At 38.6% G+C, this 22,845-nt stretch overlaps 1 protein-coding gene across 2 annotated transcripts in view; it reads left to right on the forward strand.

Annotated features, from left to right (window-relative positions):
• Positions 1 to 22,845, forward strand: part of LOC126272042 (multiple epidermal growth factor-like domains protein 8) — a 371,715-nt gene that overhangs the window by 274,051 nt on the left and 74,819 nt on the right. For both annotated transcript variants that reach the window (XM_049974556.1, XM_049974557.1), the window contains exons 24-27: positions 3,919 to 4,116; positions 4,202 to 4,391; positions 10,096 to 10,277; positions 10,484 to 10,628. In XM_049974556.1, the coding sequence (XP_049830513.1) occupies positions 3,919 to 4,116; positions 4,202 to 4,391; positions 10,096 to 10,277; positions 10,484 to 10,628 (715 nt within the window). The remainder of the gene's footprint in view (positions 1 to 3,918; positions 4,117 to 4,201; positions 4,392 to 10,095; positions 10,278 to 10,483; positions 10,629 to 22,845) is intronic.

Here is a 22,845-nt window from a genome sequence, read left to right on the forward strand (position 1 = left end):
TATGATGTCCAGGGCAGTTAAAGGGTTAATGTGTATTGGAACCTGGGATAAATATCATTGGTACTCAGATTCTCTTTCATATAAAGTAAGTGTAGAAACAAAAGGCAAAACTTTGTGACATGTAGATCTTTGTAAGTTAGGAAGACTTTTACAACCACCCCTTCCTATGAAGTCATAGATGTTCAGTCTTTCAAAACAAAGTTGTATAACTCACCAGTCTCACTACAGGACAGTCCAAAGAAAACTGAAATCCATATATGTGTTGCCCTTTTTTGGAAAAAACTGTAATTTTGTATTTCAAGGAACCATGAATGGGCTTCGTGTATCAAATGCCACTTTGCTCTGATGATGATGGCCATGCACTGAAGCATAGCCTTCACAAGTCATCAAAACTGTTTATGTAATGTAAATGAGGTTTAACTTTTTTTACTTAAACTATTTATTGTGCATGCTCGTCTATGATCCCTCAACAGCCAGCCAAAACTTGCAGAACTTATTCAGTGCTGGGTCGAATTTGTGTGTAATACACTCGTGAACATCCCAGATGTGCCCAGTAACATTGTAGTCACATAACTTAGGTGGTCTCAGGGTCCACAGAATGTTCCTGAAACCATTCTGATACAATTTGGAAGCAACTAGGCAGTGCATTCTCATGTACAGATCTCCTGAATTGTGCTACAGCTCCACAGTTTGAAGCACATGATCGGTCACACTTGTCCTGTACAGCTGCTGATGAAGGACTGTGGCATAAGTGTGAGGGGCACCATTTTATTCTTTGTTAACATCCACCAATCAAAAATACCTCAACGAGCCGAGTGAACAGTGCCTAATTGGCAAGTGGGATTTGCTGCTAGTGTGCATCTTGCCCATACTACGCTTATTTCTGTCATGCTGATGCCCAGTACGATGTATAACAACATCCTGGTCGCAGCACCTGGTGAACTATTCCATTCTATCTAAAACAGCAATTGTCTTCAATATTGTCATATAGGGACACTATCATTATGAGGTTGCCTAGTTCAGGTTCTCATTTTTGTTCTTGGTTTATTTCTTGTTAGCAGCAGTCCAGTATAAATGTGTTTTAAGTAACATTTTCCATGAACATGATGAGTTCTATATTTGAGGTATGATCAAAAAGTTACTGGAATTTTTATTTTCCTTAAAGAATATTTATTTAGTTATCATAAACAAGTTAGAAGTTAATGCTCTTCAAGTGATTCCCCCCCCCCCCCCCATCCCCCCAATACATAATACACTCATGCCACTGCTTTTTCCAGTCTTGGAAACACTTCTTGAACTCACTTTTCATTGTGATGTTCAGCTCCTTCAGGGATTCTGTTTTTATCTCATTAGTGGTGGCAAAACGATGTCCTTTCATTGTTCTCTTCAGCTTCAGGTGTAGGATGAATTGCAGGGGGCCATGTCAGGTGCATTCCGTGGCTGAGGCAACATCCCCCCCCCCCATAAAATTACGAACAAGAATTGAGGTGTGAGAAGGAGCATAACCATGACGCAACTTCCATGATTGATTTTGCCACAATTTTGATTATTTTCTTCAGATTGCTCTAAACAAATGGTGCATAACTTCCAGGTAGTATTTCTTATCAACTGTATGACCGTAAGGCAGGAACTCATGATGCACTATACCATTGTAACCAAAGAAAACAGTGAGAAAAACCTTCATATGTCATAGAATTTCTCAAATTTTTTTTCAGTCTTGGTTATTCAGGCACTTAACATTGGGACAATTGGGTCTTGCTTTCAAAGTTATACCGATATACCCATTCTTCATCACCTGTTGTAACCCTCTTTAGAAGTTCTGAATCATTGTCAGCTCCATTCAGCAATTCCTGAGTGATGTCTATGTGATGTCATTTTTGCTCGAAATTCAACACTTTCAGAACAAACTTTATTGCTACACTTATCATGCTAAAAAAAAAAAAATAATTGCTTGACCTGAGCCAAATGGTATGTTGACATCATCAGAAACCTCTGTAGTGGTGATTCAGTGATTTTCTAGAACCATTAGCTTTACATCTTTCACATTGTTGTCAGTAATTGATGTGGTAGGGTGTCCAGATTGAACGTCATCTTCACTGTCTTCTCAATCCTATTTGAACTTTTGTACCACTCGTAAACTCTTGTCTTACTCAAAATAGATTTTCTGAAAGTCACAGTCAACATTTCAGACGGAGTCTACATCTACATCTACATTTATACCCCGCAAACCACCAAACGGTGTGCGGTGGAGGGCACTTTACGTGCCACTGAATTACCTCCCTTTCCTGTTCCAGTCGTGTATGGTTTGCGGGAAGAACGAATGTCAGAAAGCCTCTGTGCGCGCTCAAATCTCTCTAATTTTACATTTGTGATCTCCTCGGGCGGTATAAGTAGGGGGAAGCAATATATTCGATACCTCATCCATAAACGCACCCTCTCGAAACCTGGACGGCAAGCTACACCGGAATGCAGAGCGCCTCTCTTGCAGAGTCTGCCACTTGAGTACAGTTAAAAGTAAATCAACAGAGGGAGTAGCTCATTTGCAATGGGTTGCATGTATTGGATTACGCTTTTCATAACTCAAGACTCACAAACTGTTCAGTCAGTGGCAAAATTCTTAAAGAAAAGTTAAAAATGTATTAATAGATAGAAGAATTTAGTTCTGTAATATATTTTTAAAAAATGTCCACTATGTATCCCATCCTCCCTCAGTTAAAATAAAGAAAATTTAACAAAACATGAAAAAATGTATCACTGTTGTTAAATTTAAGAAAATTGGCAAAATAAGGAAATGACATTGTACAACTTTTTACATAGAAACATTTGTGAATATTTTAGTGCAAAGCTGATTACCAGTTTTAAATAAAGTGAACTTTCTTCTTTACCATGTGACATGAAGGAGTGTTCACTCTTGTGCATAGTTCTCATAATCAGTTCTTGTGTCTTACACCTATAACTTAAGCAAGAATATTTTGAAAAGGGTAAATTGCTAATCACTCTAAAGATGACATATTGAATTTCAGACAGGCACAATGAAAAGACTGTTACACATGTGAGATTTTGGCCAAATCCTTCTTCAGAAAAGAAAAAACACACACACGCGCGCACACACACACACACACACACACACACACACACACACACACACACACACACACACACACACACAAAAAAGCAACCTCACCTCACACACACCTTCCAGTCCAGGCTGTGGGGAATGGTGGTCATGTGTGAGTGAGGTGTGCTTGCTTGAGTGACTGTGTGTGTGTGTGTGTGTGTGTGTGTATGTGTGTGTGTGTGTGTGTGTGTGTGTGTGTGTGTGTGTTTTTCATTCTGTTGTTTGATTTTACTTGTAAGTTGTTTGTGGCCATGTATACACTAATATACAGGACTGCTTTGCTCTCTGTGATCTTGATCACTCTTACATGAATCCTCTTCGTCGGTCATTGTTATTTACGTGTTTTCTTTTCAGGCAAGTTTTACATCAGCTAAATCAATGGAAATTAGACAGAATTGTTCCTTGGTAACAATTTATTTGATAAAACGTTAATACTAGCTTCTTGTCAGTTATAGAGAAGGCTGCTGCTCTCTTGTTTTCTGAATAGCCTCTTGTTTTCTGAATAGCCTTTAACAGAATTTCATTGCTTCAAATCCTCTACTACAAGTGTGCCATGCCAGTGTCATATTGACTTCATTTTTGTAGTTCTGTAGTAGTAGGCCTAGTTGAATGAGCTTTCAGAACACGTGAACTTCAGTGTCCATACTAACCTTACAATTTAATACTCAAGCAGTTAATTTTTGTCCGAGCAAAATGACTTGGTGACTATTAGAAAGAGAGAACCTTTTATTTCCAATTAATTTGTCATACTCTTTTGATGTGGAATTCTATTTAAGTTCCATTATTAAATGTTCTTTTAGGTTACAGTAGATTCCACCAGAGATGTAAATATGCCACAGGGCCGCTATTTTCATGCAGCTGAAATTGTTCACACAACCCAAGACATTTATGTATATGGTGGCTTAGCAGAAAAGGAACATGTAACAGGCTTATCACGAAACGTATTGAATGATTTTTGGAAATTCAGCCTTAAGAACCAAAGATGGACTGATATTAAGGTATCTTTGTAAATCTAAAGTAATTTTTTGTTTAATAATTTTGTCTGCTTACCTGTTATCTTGAGAGGGAAATCCTGGATTACAGATTGAAAAATGTCCACCTCCACTTGCTGGCCATACACTGACTTTGCACCGTGGACTCTCAAGTGAGTCTGAAAGCTTGGTGTTGATTGGAGGATTCAACCCCAAATATGGATTTATGGATGTCATTTGGGAATATGATATTGGTTCAAATATATGGAACAGCCTGAATACTTCAGGAAGTGGACCCATAGGTATACATAAATATTATTTACTTATAATGATGTTAGAGGTACAGAGAATCTCTCATTTCTGGCTGTGTTGTTGTTGATGGTAACCTGTGCATAAATTCAGAAGCCTGTAGTTTTATCGTTTTTATTTAGTGATATTTATTTTATGTTTTGAATGTTACCGGTCTCAGTGCTTCTGTTGCAGAAATATTTTCATTGATGATTGAAAACATCATATGAAACATTAACTTGAATGCAAGAGTCTCACATACCTCTCCATGCAATTCCTCCAATTATACTTGTTACTTTAGAACTTTAACACTCAGGCAGGCGTGCCATTTTTTATAACACGAGTGGGCACGTGGCGTACCTTGTACACATGTAAATAATAGATGTCTTTATGTTACCAAGGTAAACATGTATGAGCAAAATCATAGTTTAATCTCATTTTAATTAAACAAAAATAAAGTAAACTTATCTATATCAGCTAATGCACCATTTAATTAAACGATAATAAAATAAATTCATATTATATCACACTGTTGCCATGTTCTGGTGTTGCCCCACAGTAATGACCCATTCCAGGCATTAAACAGTGCAGTTAGCCTCTTATTTGATTACTAATTATCTTGTAGATGACTGCCTAATTACGGGATTGAACTGTTAGCTTGTAATGTGGGTCATTTTCTTGCACTGATTGTAAAATTTTTCCCTCACCTAGCTTGCTCTTTTATTTTATCCATGTAAAACTGCTGCTCATGTATGACAATACACTTTATCACTCTTAGCCAAAGCAATAATGAAGGAATAGGTGTGGGCTCAGAATTGTGAAACAACAATGTAACAATGCAAAACAATTTTATTTGTGATTGGCACACTTTGTATGTAGGCGCTCCTGCTGCAGGATTAACCTGCACTGCATATTATGGCTGTCATCTTCTACCTGCCACAGAAGTCGAGTTATTAGAAAGCTTGGTGATGTTGCAGTAGCTGTGTATCCTCAACATCGACAGGAGCACACATTTCAGCACTATTATAGTGTCATTCTTAGAAGCAGACCTCTCCTTTTGTTCGTCAGTGCTCACTAACTTCATTCAGCGAGAAGTTAGTGGCGAGTTTCAGTCCAGCAACCACTTCCTTCTCTGGATTCATGTACCAGAAGAGGCAGTTCCTGAAAAGAAGGTGCCATGATATGTCAGAAGAGAGAATTGGACACTGTACTACCAATTGCCTGATTTTTAACATTGAGGCAGCACCAAGGACTGGATGGACTACATCACAAGTGTGATTCATCTTTCTGCTTTCTGCTTCTCATTCTGGAAACATCCCCAAGGCTGTGGCTAAGCCATGTCTGCGCAATATCCTTTCTTTCAGGAGTGCTAGTTCTGCAAGGTTCGCAGAAGAGCTTCTGTAAAGTTTGGAAGGTAGGAGACGGATACTGGCAGAAGTAAAGCTGTGAGTACCGGGCGTGAGTCGTGCTTCGGTAGCTCAGTTGGTAGAGCACTTGCCCGCGAAAGGCAAAGGTCCCGAGTTTGAGTCTCGGTCGGGCACACAGTTTTAATCTGCCAGGAAGTTTCATCTTTCTGCTGATTTATCCATCCTAAAATCCTCAAGCCATCTGACTGACTGTTTATTGGAAATAGTGCTTATGGCTTCACATATTTCAGTAGAGCAATTGAAATGACTGGTAGTGTAGGAACAGTTGTCATGATCATTTTCTGCCCCTTCTCTCTTTATGCAGCTCTGCTGTGTGATTAACACACACACACACACACACACACACACACACACACACACACACACACACACACACACACACAGAGAGAGAGAGAGAGAGAGAGAGAGAGAGAGAGAGAGAGAGAGAGAAGGGGCAGATAATGATCATGGCAACTGTCCCTACACTACCAGCCATTTCATTTGCTCTACTGAAATATGTGAAGCCATAAGGACTGTTTCCAATTAACAGTCGGTGAACTATAGCAGTTGTGCTGAGACAGGATACATCAGTCCCTGCTGCTGCTGCCAGCTGAATTCCAGCTTTCCATCACTATAATACAACCAACGAGAAAGGTGGGCTCTGCTTCAGATTATGAGTGCTACAGTTGCCACTTCTCCATTTGGGAGCTGGATTTAGCACTGTCTGGAGCTCATGATACTGGACCTAGTCACAACTATATTTGATACATCATTCTGTAGTGTTTAAGAACAATAAAAAATATTACCACAATTTTTTAATATAGTCTAGCAGCCCAATAAGGGACACAATTTTGGTTCCCCTCCTCAAAGCAGAGGAGAACTATACGTCCCCCAGTGGTTACAGAAGCACTCCCTGAAAGAACTGTGTGGAAAAGTCACTGGAGCAAATCGTTACTGACAGCATGATCTGGATACGGCAGTACAGGCAGCTCCTTAGTTGCTTCATGTGAGGGTTTAGGAGGTACTGATCAACTGATAAACACCTGATTCTGCTGAAGGTGATTATACATAAGGGTTTCTGAATATTATTTGATATAAAGTATATGTATGTAAAAACAAAGTTGATGTGACTTACCAAACAAAAGTGCAGGCAGGTCGATAGATACACAAACAAACACAAACATACACACAAAACTCAAGCTTTCGCAACCAATGGTTGCTTCTTCAGGAAAGAGGGAAAGACGAAAGGATGTGCGTTTTAAGGGAGAGGGTAAGGAGTCATTCCAATCCCGGGAGCGGAAAGACTTACATTAAAGGGAAAAAAGGACAGGTATACACTAGCGTGCACACACACTCACTTATCCATCCGCACATACACAGACACAAGCAGACATTTTCCTTTTTTCCCCTTAAGGTAAGTCTTTCTGCTCCTGAGATTGGAATGACTCCTTACCCTCTCCCTTAAAATGCACATCCTTTCGTCTTTCCCTCTCCTTCCCTCTTTCCTGAAGAAGCAACTGTTGGTTGCGAAAGCTTGAACTTTGTGTGTATGTTTGTGTTTGTTTATGTATCTATCGACCTGCCAGCGCTTTTGTTTGGTAACTCACATCAAATTTGTTTTTAGATATATTTTTCCCACGTGGAATGTTTCCCTCTATTATATTCATCAAAATATATGTGTGATGTGACTTTGCGGTACAATATTCTTGGGCATCTTCAGTGGTGCTTCCGTGGTAAGATATATCTATTCATTTGAGCCTTTTTTTTTTTTTTTTTTTTTTTTTTTTTTTTTTTTTTTTTTTTTACATTGCTTTATTTTGGTGTGATTCACAGCATATCCATGTAGATGTAGAGATTAGTACGTGAGCACATGCACTGCACTTGAGCAGAACTCTTGTCTCTACCTGCTATAACACATGAATTATTAAGGTACATATTGGCAGGCACAACTGCAAGTATGAAGTGCTGGAACTCTGCATTGAAAAGAGCTTTGAAATTGGAAAGCTATGAAATAAAGACTGAAGTTCACCAAGGAAGAGACATTGATTCTTTTCAACTCATTGCTGAATGAAGTGGTTGGACATTGGAGACAGGTGAACAGAACCATAACTATTGGAAGTGCACAAATTGGATACAAAGGAAAACAAAATACCACTGTAAACTGTGTAGCTCTTTCAGATGATATAGCATTGCTATGAGAAAGAGGAAGATGCAGGAACTGCACTGAAAAATGTACCCAAATCTGCAATGATACCTGGCTTTCAGATTGCGTGTGGTAAGAATAAAGTAATGGTTGAAGATAGTGACTGGAAAGTTGAAGGTCGAGTAGTGGAGAATGAACACATCCTTTGGTATCTGGGAGAGGGGGGGGGGGGGGGGGGGGGGACGTAACGGATAAGCTATGTATATACTACTAAGAGCATAATAGATGGATTGCAGATGCTGCAGAAAGTCCTTTGTATTTGGACACTGTATATTTGATTTTAATATCTAAGATTCCAAGACTTACCAAGCGGGAAAGCGCCGGCAGACAGGCACATGAACAAAACACACAAACACACACACAGAATTACGAGCTTTCGCAACTGGCAGTTGCTTCGTCAGGAAAGAGGGAAGGAGAGGGAAAAATGAAAGGATGTGGGTTTTAAGGGAGAGGGTAAGGAGTCATTCCAATCCCGGGAGTGGAAAGACTTCCCTTAGGGGAAAAAAAGGACAGGTGTACACTCGCGCACGCGCACACACACACACACACACATATCCATCCGCACATATCCTGTGTATGTGTGGATGGATATGTGTGTGTGTGTGTGTGTGTGTGCGCGTGCGCGAGTGTACACCTGTCCTTTTTTTCCCCTAAGGGAAGTCTTTCCACTCCCGGGATTGGAATGACTCCTTACCCTCTCCCTTAAAACCCACATCCTTTCATTTTTCCCTCTCCTTCCCTCTTTCCTGACGAAGCAACTGCCAGTTGCGAAAGCTCGTAATTCTGTGTGTGTGTTTGTGTGTTTTGTTCATGTGCCTGTCTGCCGGCGCTTTCCCGCTTGGTAAGTCTTGGAAACCTTTGTTTTTAATATATTTTTCCCATGTGGAAGTTTCTTTCTGTTTGATTTTAATATCTTATTTATATCAAATAAGCTCTGTTCCATTCATTACCTATCACAGAAATGCTCAGTTCTTCTAGCAGTTGAGGACTGTAATCCAGCAGCAATGAACCTCTTGTTGAGTTAAAACTATTTTTGCATGTTAAAATTACTGTACCGACAACTAGTTGATATGTTGCAAAGACAACCAGCAGCATTGCAGGATAGGTTCAGCTATAAAATAATGGTGGTAGCCACAGGTGAATTGATACCAGGATCAAAATTAAGATCGTGGAAGTAAAGAAAACCAGGAGAAGCAAGAGACAGAAGAGAGAATGGGAAGAAAAAAAGATGTACTGAACAAGTCACTCATGATCCCGAAGGGTCAAAATGAATTACACAAATAAATATTCAGAAAAGAGATTAGTTTATCTATAACTCTGTACTTTATTTTAACAGACAATGAGATGAATATTAAATCACTTTAATTATTCTGTAAAATTTCCAACTTGATCCACAAATTATTAGGAAGGAGCTTTTAATGCATTGTGATGAAGACTCCCTCATCCTGTTTTTAATCAGAAATCAACTTGGGACAATATCCCATGTTCTTTCTTTATCCTTCTGTATTATCTTATTATATCAGTTACTTAGAATAATGGTCGTGTTATCAGCCTAGGCAATTTGAGTGTCCTATTGTATGTGCAAGGGCAAATGGGAGAGAATAAGTTTGCTTTTATCTGATTTATATTTTTCACAGTTCTAAAGTAGGCAAAAACTTACACACACAGACACACACACACAAAAGTTAGTTTACCCAATAACTTTTCACGATGGTAAGAAATATAACACTTGCTGTCATGATTCTGTTATTTGTTTCACTTAATGCCCTATCTCTCTTTCTGTTAATATAACCGGGATTATTCTTTTATTGCTGCTATTTTCTAATTGTGTAAATTATTAAGGATGAAGTGGCATGTAATGTGAAAAAGTAGACGACCTTGTGAAGCAATTTAAAAGACTGTGACTCGGAAACTAAGAAACGTCATTGATTGCTGTAAAATTGTATTTTAAACATTGAGGGTTGTGATGCTTTGTTTTGTACCATGTATTAAATATTATAAAGATTGTCAGTGCCTGCTGCCGCATGAAAGCAATTTTGTAATCCAAACACGCTGCTTTTCTTAAAAGCTGTGTAACATTTCAATTAATGCAAACATTTCCTTCTGCAGGAATTTATGGCCATAGCACTGTATACCATAACCCAACAGAAAGCTTCTATGTATTCGGAGGCTATATATTTGATTTCAACAGCTCATTTATATCAAATAAGCTCTACTCTTTTCATTATCCATCACAGAAGTGGTCAGTACTTCCAACCTTTGAGGGTTATAATCCAGCATCGGACCTCTTGGTAAGTTACAAAGACTTTTGCATGTTAAAATTACTCTATTGAAAATTATTTCTTTGACTTTTAATGCTTAGATGTAAATATTTCATTACAGTGTGATAATTTGAGACAAGATCATTTTCAAAATATTGGTGTTCACTGCATCATGCATGTTATTCAGTAATTTCATTGTAACTTTGACTACAGTGGAATTAATTTATTATTTTTAGCCTCGGGCAAGATTTTTACATTCTGCTATTACAACTGATGACTATATGATTGTATTTGGTGGAAGAACAAATCCACACAATACCACAGATTCGCTTATGGCATACTCGTATATATGCAACTACTGGATCAGATTATTGGCTAAAGGTAAATTAGTCCTTTAATTTATTTGAAATTATGTGGATAGTTAACTGTAACTACATGTATTAGCTGAAGCCAGATCAAGGAGATACTTATAAAAGGCAGATCAGGTTATGGAGTGAATGAAACACTTGAGTTCTAAATTAAAATTTCACTTGCAGATTTTTATATGTTTCATGATGTTGTGGTTATTGAGTTTATGCTACAAATTAAAATAAAATTAATATTCTATTTCAGTTTATTGTTGTTGTTTTGTTTTATTGGTTTGGCCTACTGAGAAGCACACGAAATACCTTGTGTCTGTTTCTTTTCGCCCTTCTTTCTTTCCATTGGTTTTTCATTCTTTCTGTGTTGCTCTCTTCTTTCTTCTGTTGGACTTGCACCTGTCTTTTTCTTTGTTTTTCCCCCTGGAAATCCTTTAAACACTTTACTTTTGCTGTGAGCTTTTCTCTTTTTTTGTTTTTTCATCTGTTATTTTCATTTTCCTCAGGTATGCTTTAATTTCTCTGATCCACATTGTTGATGTTTTGGGTTTTTGTCAAAAAAATTGTCTTTTCTTCATTGCGTTTGGTTTCCTTCTGTTCACTTGTAAACTTCTGTATTACTTCATAATTTGCTTTTCCTGTTATCATATTTTGGTCCCAAGATTTTCCAGACTATTTTGTTATCTTTCTTTGCTATTTCACATAATTGCTTTGTAACAAAAGGCATTCTGAAGCATAAAGGCATTCTGGTCTGATGATAATCCTGTAGTGCTGGAGTTCTGCATTTATGGGTAAACATTTCTTGTTATATGAATTTTCTGTTGATTGATAAGCTACTTCAATTTTCCTTGCACTTGCTGAAGTAGCGTCTTTGTCCACAGTACTTGATTGTTTTGTTTCACATAGGTATTTAAACTTTTTAGCCTTTTTTATTCTGCTGTAATCAGTTTCCATGTATTTCACTGCTTACTTTGTCACATACTCTGTTTTTCCAAAAAAACATACATAGGTTTGCTTTCAAAGCAGTCTCTTCTACAAAATTTATCTGCATTGTAGCACCTTCTATAGATTCAGCTGAAAAAAATTTTTTAACACAACCAGTTCATTATTTCTTCACATCAGCATTCTTCAATAACAGTTGCAGAAAATGATGAAAAAATCTAAATGACAAGACTGGTCTGTGCAGAGACATGTGAGGGGAACTGCTGATGTAATTGGCTCTTGGTGCTACCAACAAAAAACTGCAATGTTCAACTTCACCATGCAGTTTTGACACTCCAACTGCTAGGTCACTTGCATTTATAGAAATGAAAAAGAGGGAAGTCAATATGAAATATCCTGACATATCTGATATGAGACGAAGCTGAACAACGGACTCATTGTGCACCTTTTATTGTGCAACATCCATGCAGTTACCATTGTTAGCAAAGTGGTTATCACCAAGTGTGACTGTGCATCGTTTTCCTTTAATTTTTTCACTCTAAGAGTGTAAGCAGGCTGCTGGCTTGTTGATGTACAGAATATCTGATAATAAATCAATACTAAAATATACAGTTCTTAAAAATGGCAGTATATTTACATTGTGGAGCCGATTCTTTTGTAGGCCGCTATGGTGACGTTTTTCTAACGATGTATCAAAACTTTCTTTGTACATCTGGGCAAGAATGGTATTTTTTAAAATATCAGTATATCTTAAAAAATATTAACAGTCCTAATAATGAGCTCATGCAGGTAGTCCAAAAACAACCACCAATAGAGAAATCTGATTACAGTAGCAAGGTCAGTAGATAATACAACAGATTCAGTGAAGTGAACAGCTTTGCTGTGGTTAACAGCTTGGGTAAATAGCAATTAGTACTGCGTGTCACACTATATGACTCCACCATACAGTTTTCATGGGGAACATAGTTCAAGAGAAATTCTGGTATAATTACCCACATTCATGTACTCTATACTGGCTGCAGGAGGCATTATTATTATTATTATTATTATTATTAAGGATTCTCCTGTTACATCTTGGTAGAACAATTCCATATTTAAGGTTAAATAACAAGTACAGTGTTTTTGTTCTGCCAATTTATGTTTATTTCAAACTAGTTTTCAACTTATTAGGCCATCTTCAGGAAACAAATAACCAGCATCAGGAAGGGGTACTCTTTTTTAGTTTACCAAACATTATAGGCGAAAATACAATCACTTGCGTAGAGTGTTATTCATCAAACTTGCTTCTTATTGTTGAAATTACATTTTACACAATGAGCAGTGTTAAGCACAATAAATAAGTAAACTACACAATATTACAGGTTAAATGATTATGGAGCATGGTTGTTTCTTATTTTTTATTTATATTTTTCTTTATTTATTTTTTTTTCTTTCGTTAGCTGAGAAACTGTTAACCTGAGCACTCTTCATTTACGTTGTGCAATAAACATGATTTTTAACATTGTAAAATAAACGTAAGGCAATGGACAGTATTGTACACAATAATTAGAACATAGAATCCTACGGTATTATGGCTTAAAAGGTTATGATGCCTTAGTTTGTAGGGTTGTGACATTGGTTGAGAACTATCGAACTGAGCACTAGTACCTTACATTGAGCAGTGAACATATTTTACATTGTAAATAACATTTTTTATGAAATGGGTAATATTTAAACATAGTACACAGTGAAAATATAGAATACTAATGTATTACAAGTTATATTGTTGATTTTGGGGGGATAAGGAACAGGAGATTTTATCATGTTTTAATTTTGTGTAGCCATGCATGTCATTGTGGTGGTTTGTGGGTATGTGGCTGGTTGATAGCATCCTGTGAAGCTTAAATATGGGGATGTGCTCAGCTGTAATTGATCATTTAGAACCAACTGGGAGTTTTGAGCCAAATGTCTGCTTACCCCAAGTGCTTCTAATGGGCTTAATTTTCTTCCTTTGTTGGCTGTATGTAGTACTTGTCTGTGGACTTGTTATTTGTGTCCTTCCTGCAGTGCATAGTTTTAAAATTAACAGAAAACTCACTATAGCAGACACTGCAGTACCCTCATGTTTACAACCCCCAATATCACATAAACATGCTGCCTTCCATTCTGCGGAACATCATCTTACATCCGTACCAGTGTCAGAACAGAATTTTCAAACAGAAATTTGAAACAGAATTAGCCACATTGAACATACTGCATCAAACAATGGCCATACCCCTGAATTAATTGGAGGGAAAAAAAAACCTTGAAAAATGTTACCCTACTTCCCTACATGTATGATTACTCTGCAGCAACAGTCATACCTAAAACCAACTGGTGTACTATCCCATATTTAGGAAAGCTATCCGACAAATAAGCTAAAACCCTCAAGTCCTGTAATTACAAATCTTCATTTTATGTAAGAGGCCCTACAGCCCATATCCTATTCAACAGTAAGGACAAAACAGATTTATTAAGTAACAGTGTTGTCTACAAAATAACTTGAATAACTTGCAATGAGTGTATCAAATTGTATATTGGTCAGACAGGCAGGGCCATACCAACTAGACTGGTTGAACATGAATGCAGCTGGAGATTACACTCCACCTTTGCCAAACATGTGCTGAAAGAAGGGCACAAATACCAAGTCCACAGACAAGTACTGCATAGAGCCAACAAAGGAAGAAAACTAAGCCTGTTAGAAGCACTTGAGGAAAACAAACATTTAGCTCAAAACTCCCAGCTGGTCTAAATGATGAATTACAGTTGAATGCATCCCCATGTTTAAGCTTCACGTGATGCTGCCAACCAGCCACACACCCACAATCACGTATATGGCTACACAAAATTAAAACATAATCAAATCTCCTGTTCCTCATCCCACAAACTTCAACAACATAACTTACAGTAACTTAATATTGTATATTTTAAGCATGTACTATGTTCATATACTACCCATTTCATAAAAATGTTATTTACAATGTGAAACATGTTTGTTGTTCAATGTAAGGTACTAGTGCTCAGTTAGATAGTTCTCAACCAGTGTCACGGCCTCACAAACTATGGCATCGCAACCATATAATCTATAATACTGTAAGATTATGTATTCTAATTATTGTGTATAATACTGTCCATTGCCTAAAGTTTACTTTACAATGTAAAAAAAAAGCATGTTTATTGCACAGCATTAATGAAGAGTACTCAATTTAACAATTTCTCTGCCAATCTCAAGACAAAAACTGTTTTATGATCATGAAACCTCTAATATTATGTAGTTTAATTATTTATTGTGCTTAACATTGTCCATTATGTAAAGTGCAATTTCAATGTTAAGAAGCACTCTATGCAGGTAATTGTGTCTTTGCCTATAATGTTTGGTTAACTAAGAACAAGTGTCTCTTCCAGGTACTAGTTATTTGGTTGTTGAAAATGGCTTAATAAGCCAAAAACTATTTCAGAATTAAAAAAAAGAAAAAACAGTAGAACAAAAACAGTGTACTTGTTATTTTACCTTAAATTATTATTATTATTATTACTATTTTCATCTTGAAGCGTTGGGTTTCTACTGGATCAGCGTTGTCCAAGCTCAATATTTTGGCATCATGACTAACTGTTTTCATGTGGTGTTATGTGAGACTGCTAGTTAAGTAGGATGGGTTCAGTGTTTTTACTTCCTGCCTTCTCCATTAAGTTCTAAGTACTCCATATGCAGTCTGTTCCTACTAAAATTGTCATGAGATGTTCCATTTCCAGAATGGATTGCTAGCAGGCATTCTGCTTTTGGTCTTAAATGCCTGACAAGGATATGGCATTCTGGTCTCATTGTGGTGCATCTGGTGCTATGCCTGGGGTTTGTTACCCATGCCCATATTCTCAGTTCTTCTTTTTGCTGAGTTGTGCTGCTGCTGCTGCAACTGCTATGCACTATCCCAGGCTTTACGGAGTTGGTACCCAGTGTTGCTAACTTGAGGATTTCTGCCATCTTTATCTCTATTGACACTCTTATAACACAGCCCAAGTATCTGGAACCGAGCGAGGTGGCTCAGTGGTTAGCACACTGGACTCGCATTTGGGAGGACGACGGTCCAATCCTGTCTCCAGCCATCCTGATTTAGGTTTTCTGTGATTTCCCTAAATCGTTTCAGGCAAATGCCTGGGTGGTTCCTTTGAAAGCGCACGGCCGATTTCCTTCCCAATCCTTCCCTAACCCGAGCTTGCACTCTGTCTCTAATGACCTCGTTGTCGACGGGACATTAAACACTAACCACCACCACCACCCAGTATCTGGAGGTTTGTGACAGAACCTTTATTTCTTCGTAGATCATGATGTCATTAAGTTCCAGATATTACTCTGCCATAGCTGATTCAGTTGCCTGTCTCAGCCAGGTGTGCCTCTGATTTTATTAGTGGGTGATGTCTACAGTTCTAATTGTTTGACCAATGCTTGACATACCACCTTGGCAAGGTGCATATAAATTCATGGTTTCCATAAACCTAGGTCATCTTTCACATTTCTCAGTAGTCCTCTTATTTTGGTAGATGATGTGTTTCAGGAGGATCCTGTTGATCTTGGCAGAAGTAGATTACTCATAAGGCAGGTAAGACACAGTCCTTGCTCATGTTCTTTTTCTCTGACGCGTTGCAGAATATCTGTTTGAAAGGCGTTGTGAAACTGTCCACTTATTAATTTTGGAAGAAGACCGAGCATTGACGCTCTATTTTTGACATCTGACTGTCTAGGTACGACAATGTGTGTGACTGTGGGAACAAGTGTCTTTAGAGCTCAATTCTTCTGTGTTGAGTTATGACGGCTACTAGTCTACAGGTATAAATCAGGATGTGTTGTTTTGCGATACACATTGTGGCCAAATGACCCATCTGCTCTCCATTTGACAAGTACATTCATAAATGGCCACAGACCATCCTTTCCCAGTTCCATGGTGAGCTTGATATTTGGGTGGCATGAGTTAAATTGATCCAAAAACTCATTGATCCTTTCGCTACCATGAGACCAGTTAATAAAGAAACCATCTGCATATGTGAAGAAGCTTTTAGGTTTGTATCTAGTCATCTCTAATGCTTCCTCCGTAAATTTCCCCATAAGTATAGGAACCACTGGAGAAAGAGGGTCACCCATTACCACTTACCTGCAGTCAATTCCAATGAGTTTTTTTGTCATTTTGTCCATTTTCCAGACGTCGTTATGCAGGGTTCTCCAGAAGTTGTTGAACCTTCTCATCATAATCAATCTGCTGCATAACGACTGTGGAATTCCCTTTGTCTGCTGGCAAAGCCATGCTGATTCTGTCTTCCTGGAGCTTTTCAAGTGCCGGTGTTTTGTCACTTTAAATATTTCAGTTTGGAGGTTGAAAGCACAGTGTGTGTGTGTGTGTGTGTGTGTGTGTGTGTGTGTGTGTGTGTGTGTGTTTTGTTGACGAAGGCCTTTATGGCTGAAAGTCTTTTTCATTGTGCCTGTCTGCAACTCGGCATCTCCACTTCTAGAATCTTGATCATTTCACAGATGTCAACTGCTGCCTTACCTCCATGTCGCGTTAGTAAAGACTATTCACAGTTTTGTTCTTCTTCTGGAAAGTTACCAATTCCAATGGACCATTAGCAATACTTTGCCTATGGATGACTGTTCCTCGAATTTTATCTTAGTTGGAGATTGTGTGTGCTTGAACTCGATCAATAATTCTTCCTCTGTTGTCCATAATGTTGGAGCCAGGACATGTCTCTTGTCTCATTTGGCTTGAGAAAATTTGTATAACAGACAAAGTACTGCTGAGACACTTGGCTGTTATCATGGGACAGCCACCTAGGTATCAGTCACCACCTTCACTACAGATAAGGCCATTGTATAAAATATTGGGTCATTTTTTACTTATGTTAATTTCTATGGTGTGGATATTCAAACAGATTCATTTATCTATTGTCTCAACTCCCTCTCTCAATAGTCTCTTACTATTTGCTTGTACTGGCACTATGCTTCTCATTTTGAATCTTTCCACCTGTCAGTGTACCATTGTGATACAATATTTCATTATAAATATGTTTTCATGAAAGATATAATAAAACTTATGAGCCAAAACACTACGATCACCTGCCTAATAGAGAGTTGATCTATCTTTAAAACACAGTAAAGGAGTGGTTCTGCATGGCTGGTTTGCACAAGTCCTTTGTAGATTTCCAGAAGTTTATGACACCGAATGTTATGCAGAAGTCACCTAATTCCCATAAATTTTGGGCCACTGGTTTGCAGGTGTGGAATTGGCATCCAGTAGTGTCACAGATGTATTGCGTTCAGTTCACATCGGGCGCATTTGGTGGCCAAGACATCTGTCATGTACTCAAGCTGCTGAAGCACTATTCACGCATTGTGACACAGATAGAAAGAAATAATCCTGCTACAAACATCACTGTCGAGGAAGACATCAAGGTGAAGGGATGCAGATGGCCTGCAGTTGTGTTCACATGGCCACAAATATCATGGTAACAGGTCAGATGGAAACCCTGGGGGAATGCCCTCCATAGCATAATGCTGCCCCCACTGGCCGTAGCTCATGACACAGCGCATGTTTCCAGCACTAGTCTGTGTGGATGATCTCATATCTAGACATGATCATTGATTTGCTGGAACAAAAAACAAGATTCATCTAGTGAGACAACAGGTTTCCATGATCCATAGTACAATTTCAATGATCCCGCTCCCACTGCATCATAATGATGATGTCATTGAGTCAACCTGGGAGCATTAGGGGTCATCTGTTGTGAAGTTCCATGTACAATAATATACTCTGAACCTTATGCGCCAAAACACTTGTGCTTGCACCAGCATTGTGCTCCGTTGTCAGAGATGCCATAAATCATGATCTATCCTGCTTTACAGGGCGGACAGGCCTCTGACCTCAATTTTCCATGGGGAGGCATGAATGTCCAACACTGTGTCATCTATGCATGGTTTCACTATCCTTCAACCACTTTTCATAGATGATTACAACAGTAGCATCAGAATAGCTGACCAGCTTTGCAATCTCTGAGGTGTTTGTTCCCAAGTGCTGTGCCATAACAGTTTGTCGTTTGTCAAAGTCGCAATGTCAGTGGATTTCCCTGTTTACAGCCCATATCATCCCTTGCATGATACTCCATTTGCCTCTGCTCTGCTTATATACTTTCCTTACCGTGTCAACTATCAGCAACACCACCAAGTGGCATACATACTCATGATGGATAGTGGTCATGATGTTTTGGCCCATCACCATATGCAAGTAATTTAATTATTAGTTACCTGTGACAAAAACGTGAACTCTATCCACAGCCATCAGTGCCATCCATTGTTTCAGGAAGAAGCACAACTTTACCACGTATACTGCTTGCTCATCAATTGATTGCAAGCCATGTAAGAGTCTTCTGTCAGGACAATCTTCCTCAGTGTGACTGTAGGCTGTATAGTGCCACACTCACACAAGTCTACTCTGTGCTTGCTATAGTTTCAAATCCCTGATCACTGTGGTGCCAGTTTAACTGCGCCCACAGTTTCTTTCTAAGACTCACTGTAACTTTACTTTATAGACACAATGACACAAAATACAGACATTTCAGAATATAGGCATTATATAAGGTCAAACATAAATTTTATTAACAGTGGGCATTTGTGCTACAGATGACATGCTGAAGCAGAAACACATAACAGTTTATCAAAGTAGTGATGTGTAAAATATGTAAAAAGTGTTAGGTATTGAGTAGGTGAAAACGTCATTTAAAAACTAAAATGTTCAATTGTGTAACTATCTGTATTTCATATGTCCCTAAGTTAAAAGGAAGGGGGGGGGGGGGGGGGGGAACCTGATTATGACGAGTCACTGTTGAAACTAGTTTTTTGAGAAATGAACTAAGTTTTTGAATCGTGGCAGACTCTCAAATCCCACATTTGTTTTATTTGCATGGATCAGTCAGGATAAGAGCTTAAGTGTATAATGGTGCTGAGTAATCAATAGGTTTGAACAAATGGTACTCTTGTTCAAATGGTCCCGGGTTCGATTCCCGGCGGGGTCAGGGATTTTCTCTGCCTCATGATGACTGGGTGTTATGTGATGTCCTTAGATTAATTAGATTTAAGTGGTTCTGAGTTTTAGGGGACTGATGACCATAGCTGTTAAGTCCCATAGTGCTCAGAGCCATTTGAACCATTTTGTTCAAATGGGCCCAAGATTTTCCAATACGATGCTGAATTCAGTACAGTTTCAAGTGCTACTTTAACAATCACATAACATTTGACTCGTGTGTCACAAGTGCAAGTGATATATGAAAAACTGCGAATTGCTTCAGATTTTACAATTTTGTGAAATATAGGATGAAGTAACTTTAAATCCTACCACCGCACAATCAAGTGTTTTATTTGAACAACTTTTGATACAATATGTATGAATATACAAACAATTCTCATGATCTTTAAGTAAAACTAACAATACAATGCAAGAACATTGTCCTTCAAAAAATATTACTTGTGTAAACTGAGCACAATAAGAAATACTAGTTCATTTGGTTATTAGGGGCTATATGATTTAGCAGGTTTGTTGCAAATGAGCATTCTGATCTCTGTTCACATATTAGAATGAACGGGAGAAAAAACATTACCAGATTTTAATTAGCTTGAAGACAAGATGTTAACATTAAGATGAAATAAGGAATAAAATTAATTAGTAAGTCAGTGCCTAAGAAATGCAATAAATCATATGAAACTAATTGTGACCATAAAAATAAATTACAGCAGCAAGACTGGTCGTGGAGATAGTCCCAGCAGACATGAGTAGATTAAGAGGCAAGGGGAACTGGACTAAATCATGATTATAACTTTTTATTTATCTATTAGCTGCTGTTTTCAGATATGGGCTACATGCTAGAAGATGGCTCTGAGCACCATGGGACTTAACACGCTAGAAGATATTGGCTGTCATTGTTTCATGTTTATTCTAAAAAAAAAAAAATTGTGGTTATAGGAAATAGGGAGAGTTGTGGAAAAGTTGTCTAGATCCACAGCTCTGGGGTGACTTACCAGATAGGATGAGAAGGGAAAACTGCACCACACGAGATTTGAAAACCTGAGTGCTTAAAGGTGGAAGATGGAGTAATAACCAAGACAGAGATTATTGATAATACATTGTAGAAGAGCTAATAAGGGCAGAAAGGTTGTGCATTAAATGTGGTGTGCAGGTGGAGGTTGGTGGTGAGGAAAAATAGATGGGGCAACAAATAAAATATGTAGGAAACTGAAAGGGCATGACAAAAGGAGTACTTACTGATAGATAATGCTGAAACCGAAGAAATTAATGTACATTAAAACACGCGATCTAGTGTGAACTGAGGGCATACGAAACAGCCACCAAGGTCATGACTGTCATGTTGTAGACTATGCTTTGCAACAGGATACTGTTTGTTGCCAGTATACAGAAACTGTCTATGGCCATTCATCCTAACTGATATCTTGGCGGTAGTCATACCAGTGAAGAAGGCCTAACAGTGTTTATATAACAGCTGGTACATGATTTTTGTCATTTCACAGGTGGCTCTTCCTTTGACAGTGTATGTTTTGCCATTTACTGATCTGGCATGGGTGGTCGTTGGAGGGGGCATAGGGCAAGTCTTACAATGGTGACGGTCACCGGGGTAAGAGTTGTAGGATAGGGAAATTGGTGCAGAAGAAGCAAGGGGGGGAGCTATTCAAGGCGTGACGGGCAAAATGTCGGACAGAATGTACGTCATTTCAGGAAGTCATAGCCTTGTTGGAATAATTCATTAATATCTTGAAGAAAAGGATAGTCCTGAGTGAAAATCAGTGTACTCCTAAGTTGTTTCTGGAGGAATCAGCAGTACCAGGATTGGATGTGAAAGCCCAGAAAATCTGCATTTCAAATAGGCAGTAGGATAATTACGTCCAGTGAATGCTGATGAGAGAGAAGTTTCCATTTAGGTGGGATGTGAAATTGTGTACCCGAAATATTAATTCAAGAAGAAATCCTAAAAATTATGAGTGGAAATAGCAATTCATATTCATTTAATATTGATGGCATGTCTGATTTTTATTAAAAATATTGCTTGAAAATTATAATTTGACTTTGTGATGTAATTAACAGTTCACTAATGTAGGTTGTTCCCCAGATTTTTTCAAAATTGTTAAAATCATTCCTCTTTTCAAAATAGTTGAACACAAATAATGTTAACAGCTATCGGCAATCTCCATTCTTTCTGCCATATCGAAATTTCTAGAAAGAGTGATTTATTGCCATATAATTTCACTTCTTGATAAATATTACCCACTCACAAAATATCGGTCTGCTTTTCACCAAAACAGGCTCATAAATGAAGCTGTATTTTCCTTTCCTCCTCTCATGAACCATGGGCCTTGCTGTTGGCGGTGAGGCTTGTGTGCCTCAGTGATACAAATAGCTGTACCTTAGGTGCAACCACAACGGAGGGGTATCTGTTGAGAGGCCAGACAAATGTGTGGTTCCTGAAGAGTGGCAGCAGCCTTTTCAGTAGTTGAAGGGTCAACAGTCTGGATGATTGACTGATCTGGCCTTGTAACATTAACCAAAATGGCCTTGGCTGTGCTGGTTCAGCGAATGGCAGAAAGCAAGGGGAAACTACAGCTGGTCCAGGTATAAGAATAGGCCCGCTGTATCCCTGCCTGTTGTAAGAGGCTACTAAAAGGAGTCTTACACATTTTGGCCTTCATGTGATAGTTCCCTGAAGGGTTTGACCTCCATTCTTCGAAATTTTTATGAAGAACGAGCCAGTTGGGGAAGTGCACCTTACATGGTGCATTGTGACCATAGTGCATTGAGATCATTAGCCCCTTTCTCGTCGTCGCATAGCAGTCCCGCTCGTTCTCCATCTCTTGGGTGATGATACGTTCCTGGTTACAGTTTCCGCCATCCACTATAGTGTCACTCTCTGTGTTGATGGCAACCATAGACTTCTGTGCACCTGATACCCAGCACGGTAGCCAGTCCGTTGTGGTAGGGCCGCCATGTACCCTGTTGGTTGTAGCCCCCTGACAACACAGGGATCGCTCTGCTGATGCCTGCACTGTTAACTCCTCACGTATGCCAAGGAGTAGATGCCTATTTCCATGGGGCATCGGGACTCCCAGCAATGGCCATCCTGCCAGGTGGCCCTTGTGAGGCTGGGTGGTGCCCATGGGGATGGCCCTTGATCGGAGTGGGTGGTATCATGGCGGATGACCCGCAATGAAGTGTGGTACATCATCTGTTGCTGGT

The sequence above is a fragment of the Schistocerca gregaria genome, chromosome 5, assembly GCF_023897955.1.
Source record: "Schistocerca gregaria isolate iqSchGreg1 chromosome 5, iqSchGreg1.2, whole genome shotgun sequence".
Taxonomy (NCBI): Eukaryota; Metazoa; Arthropoda; class Insecta; order Orthoptera; family Acrididae; genus Schistocerca; species Schistocerca gregaria.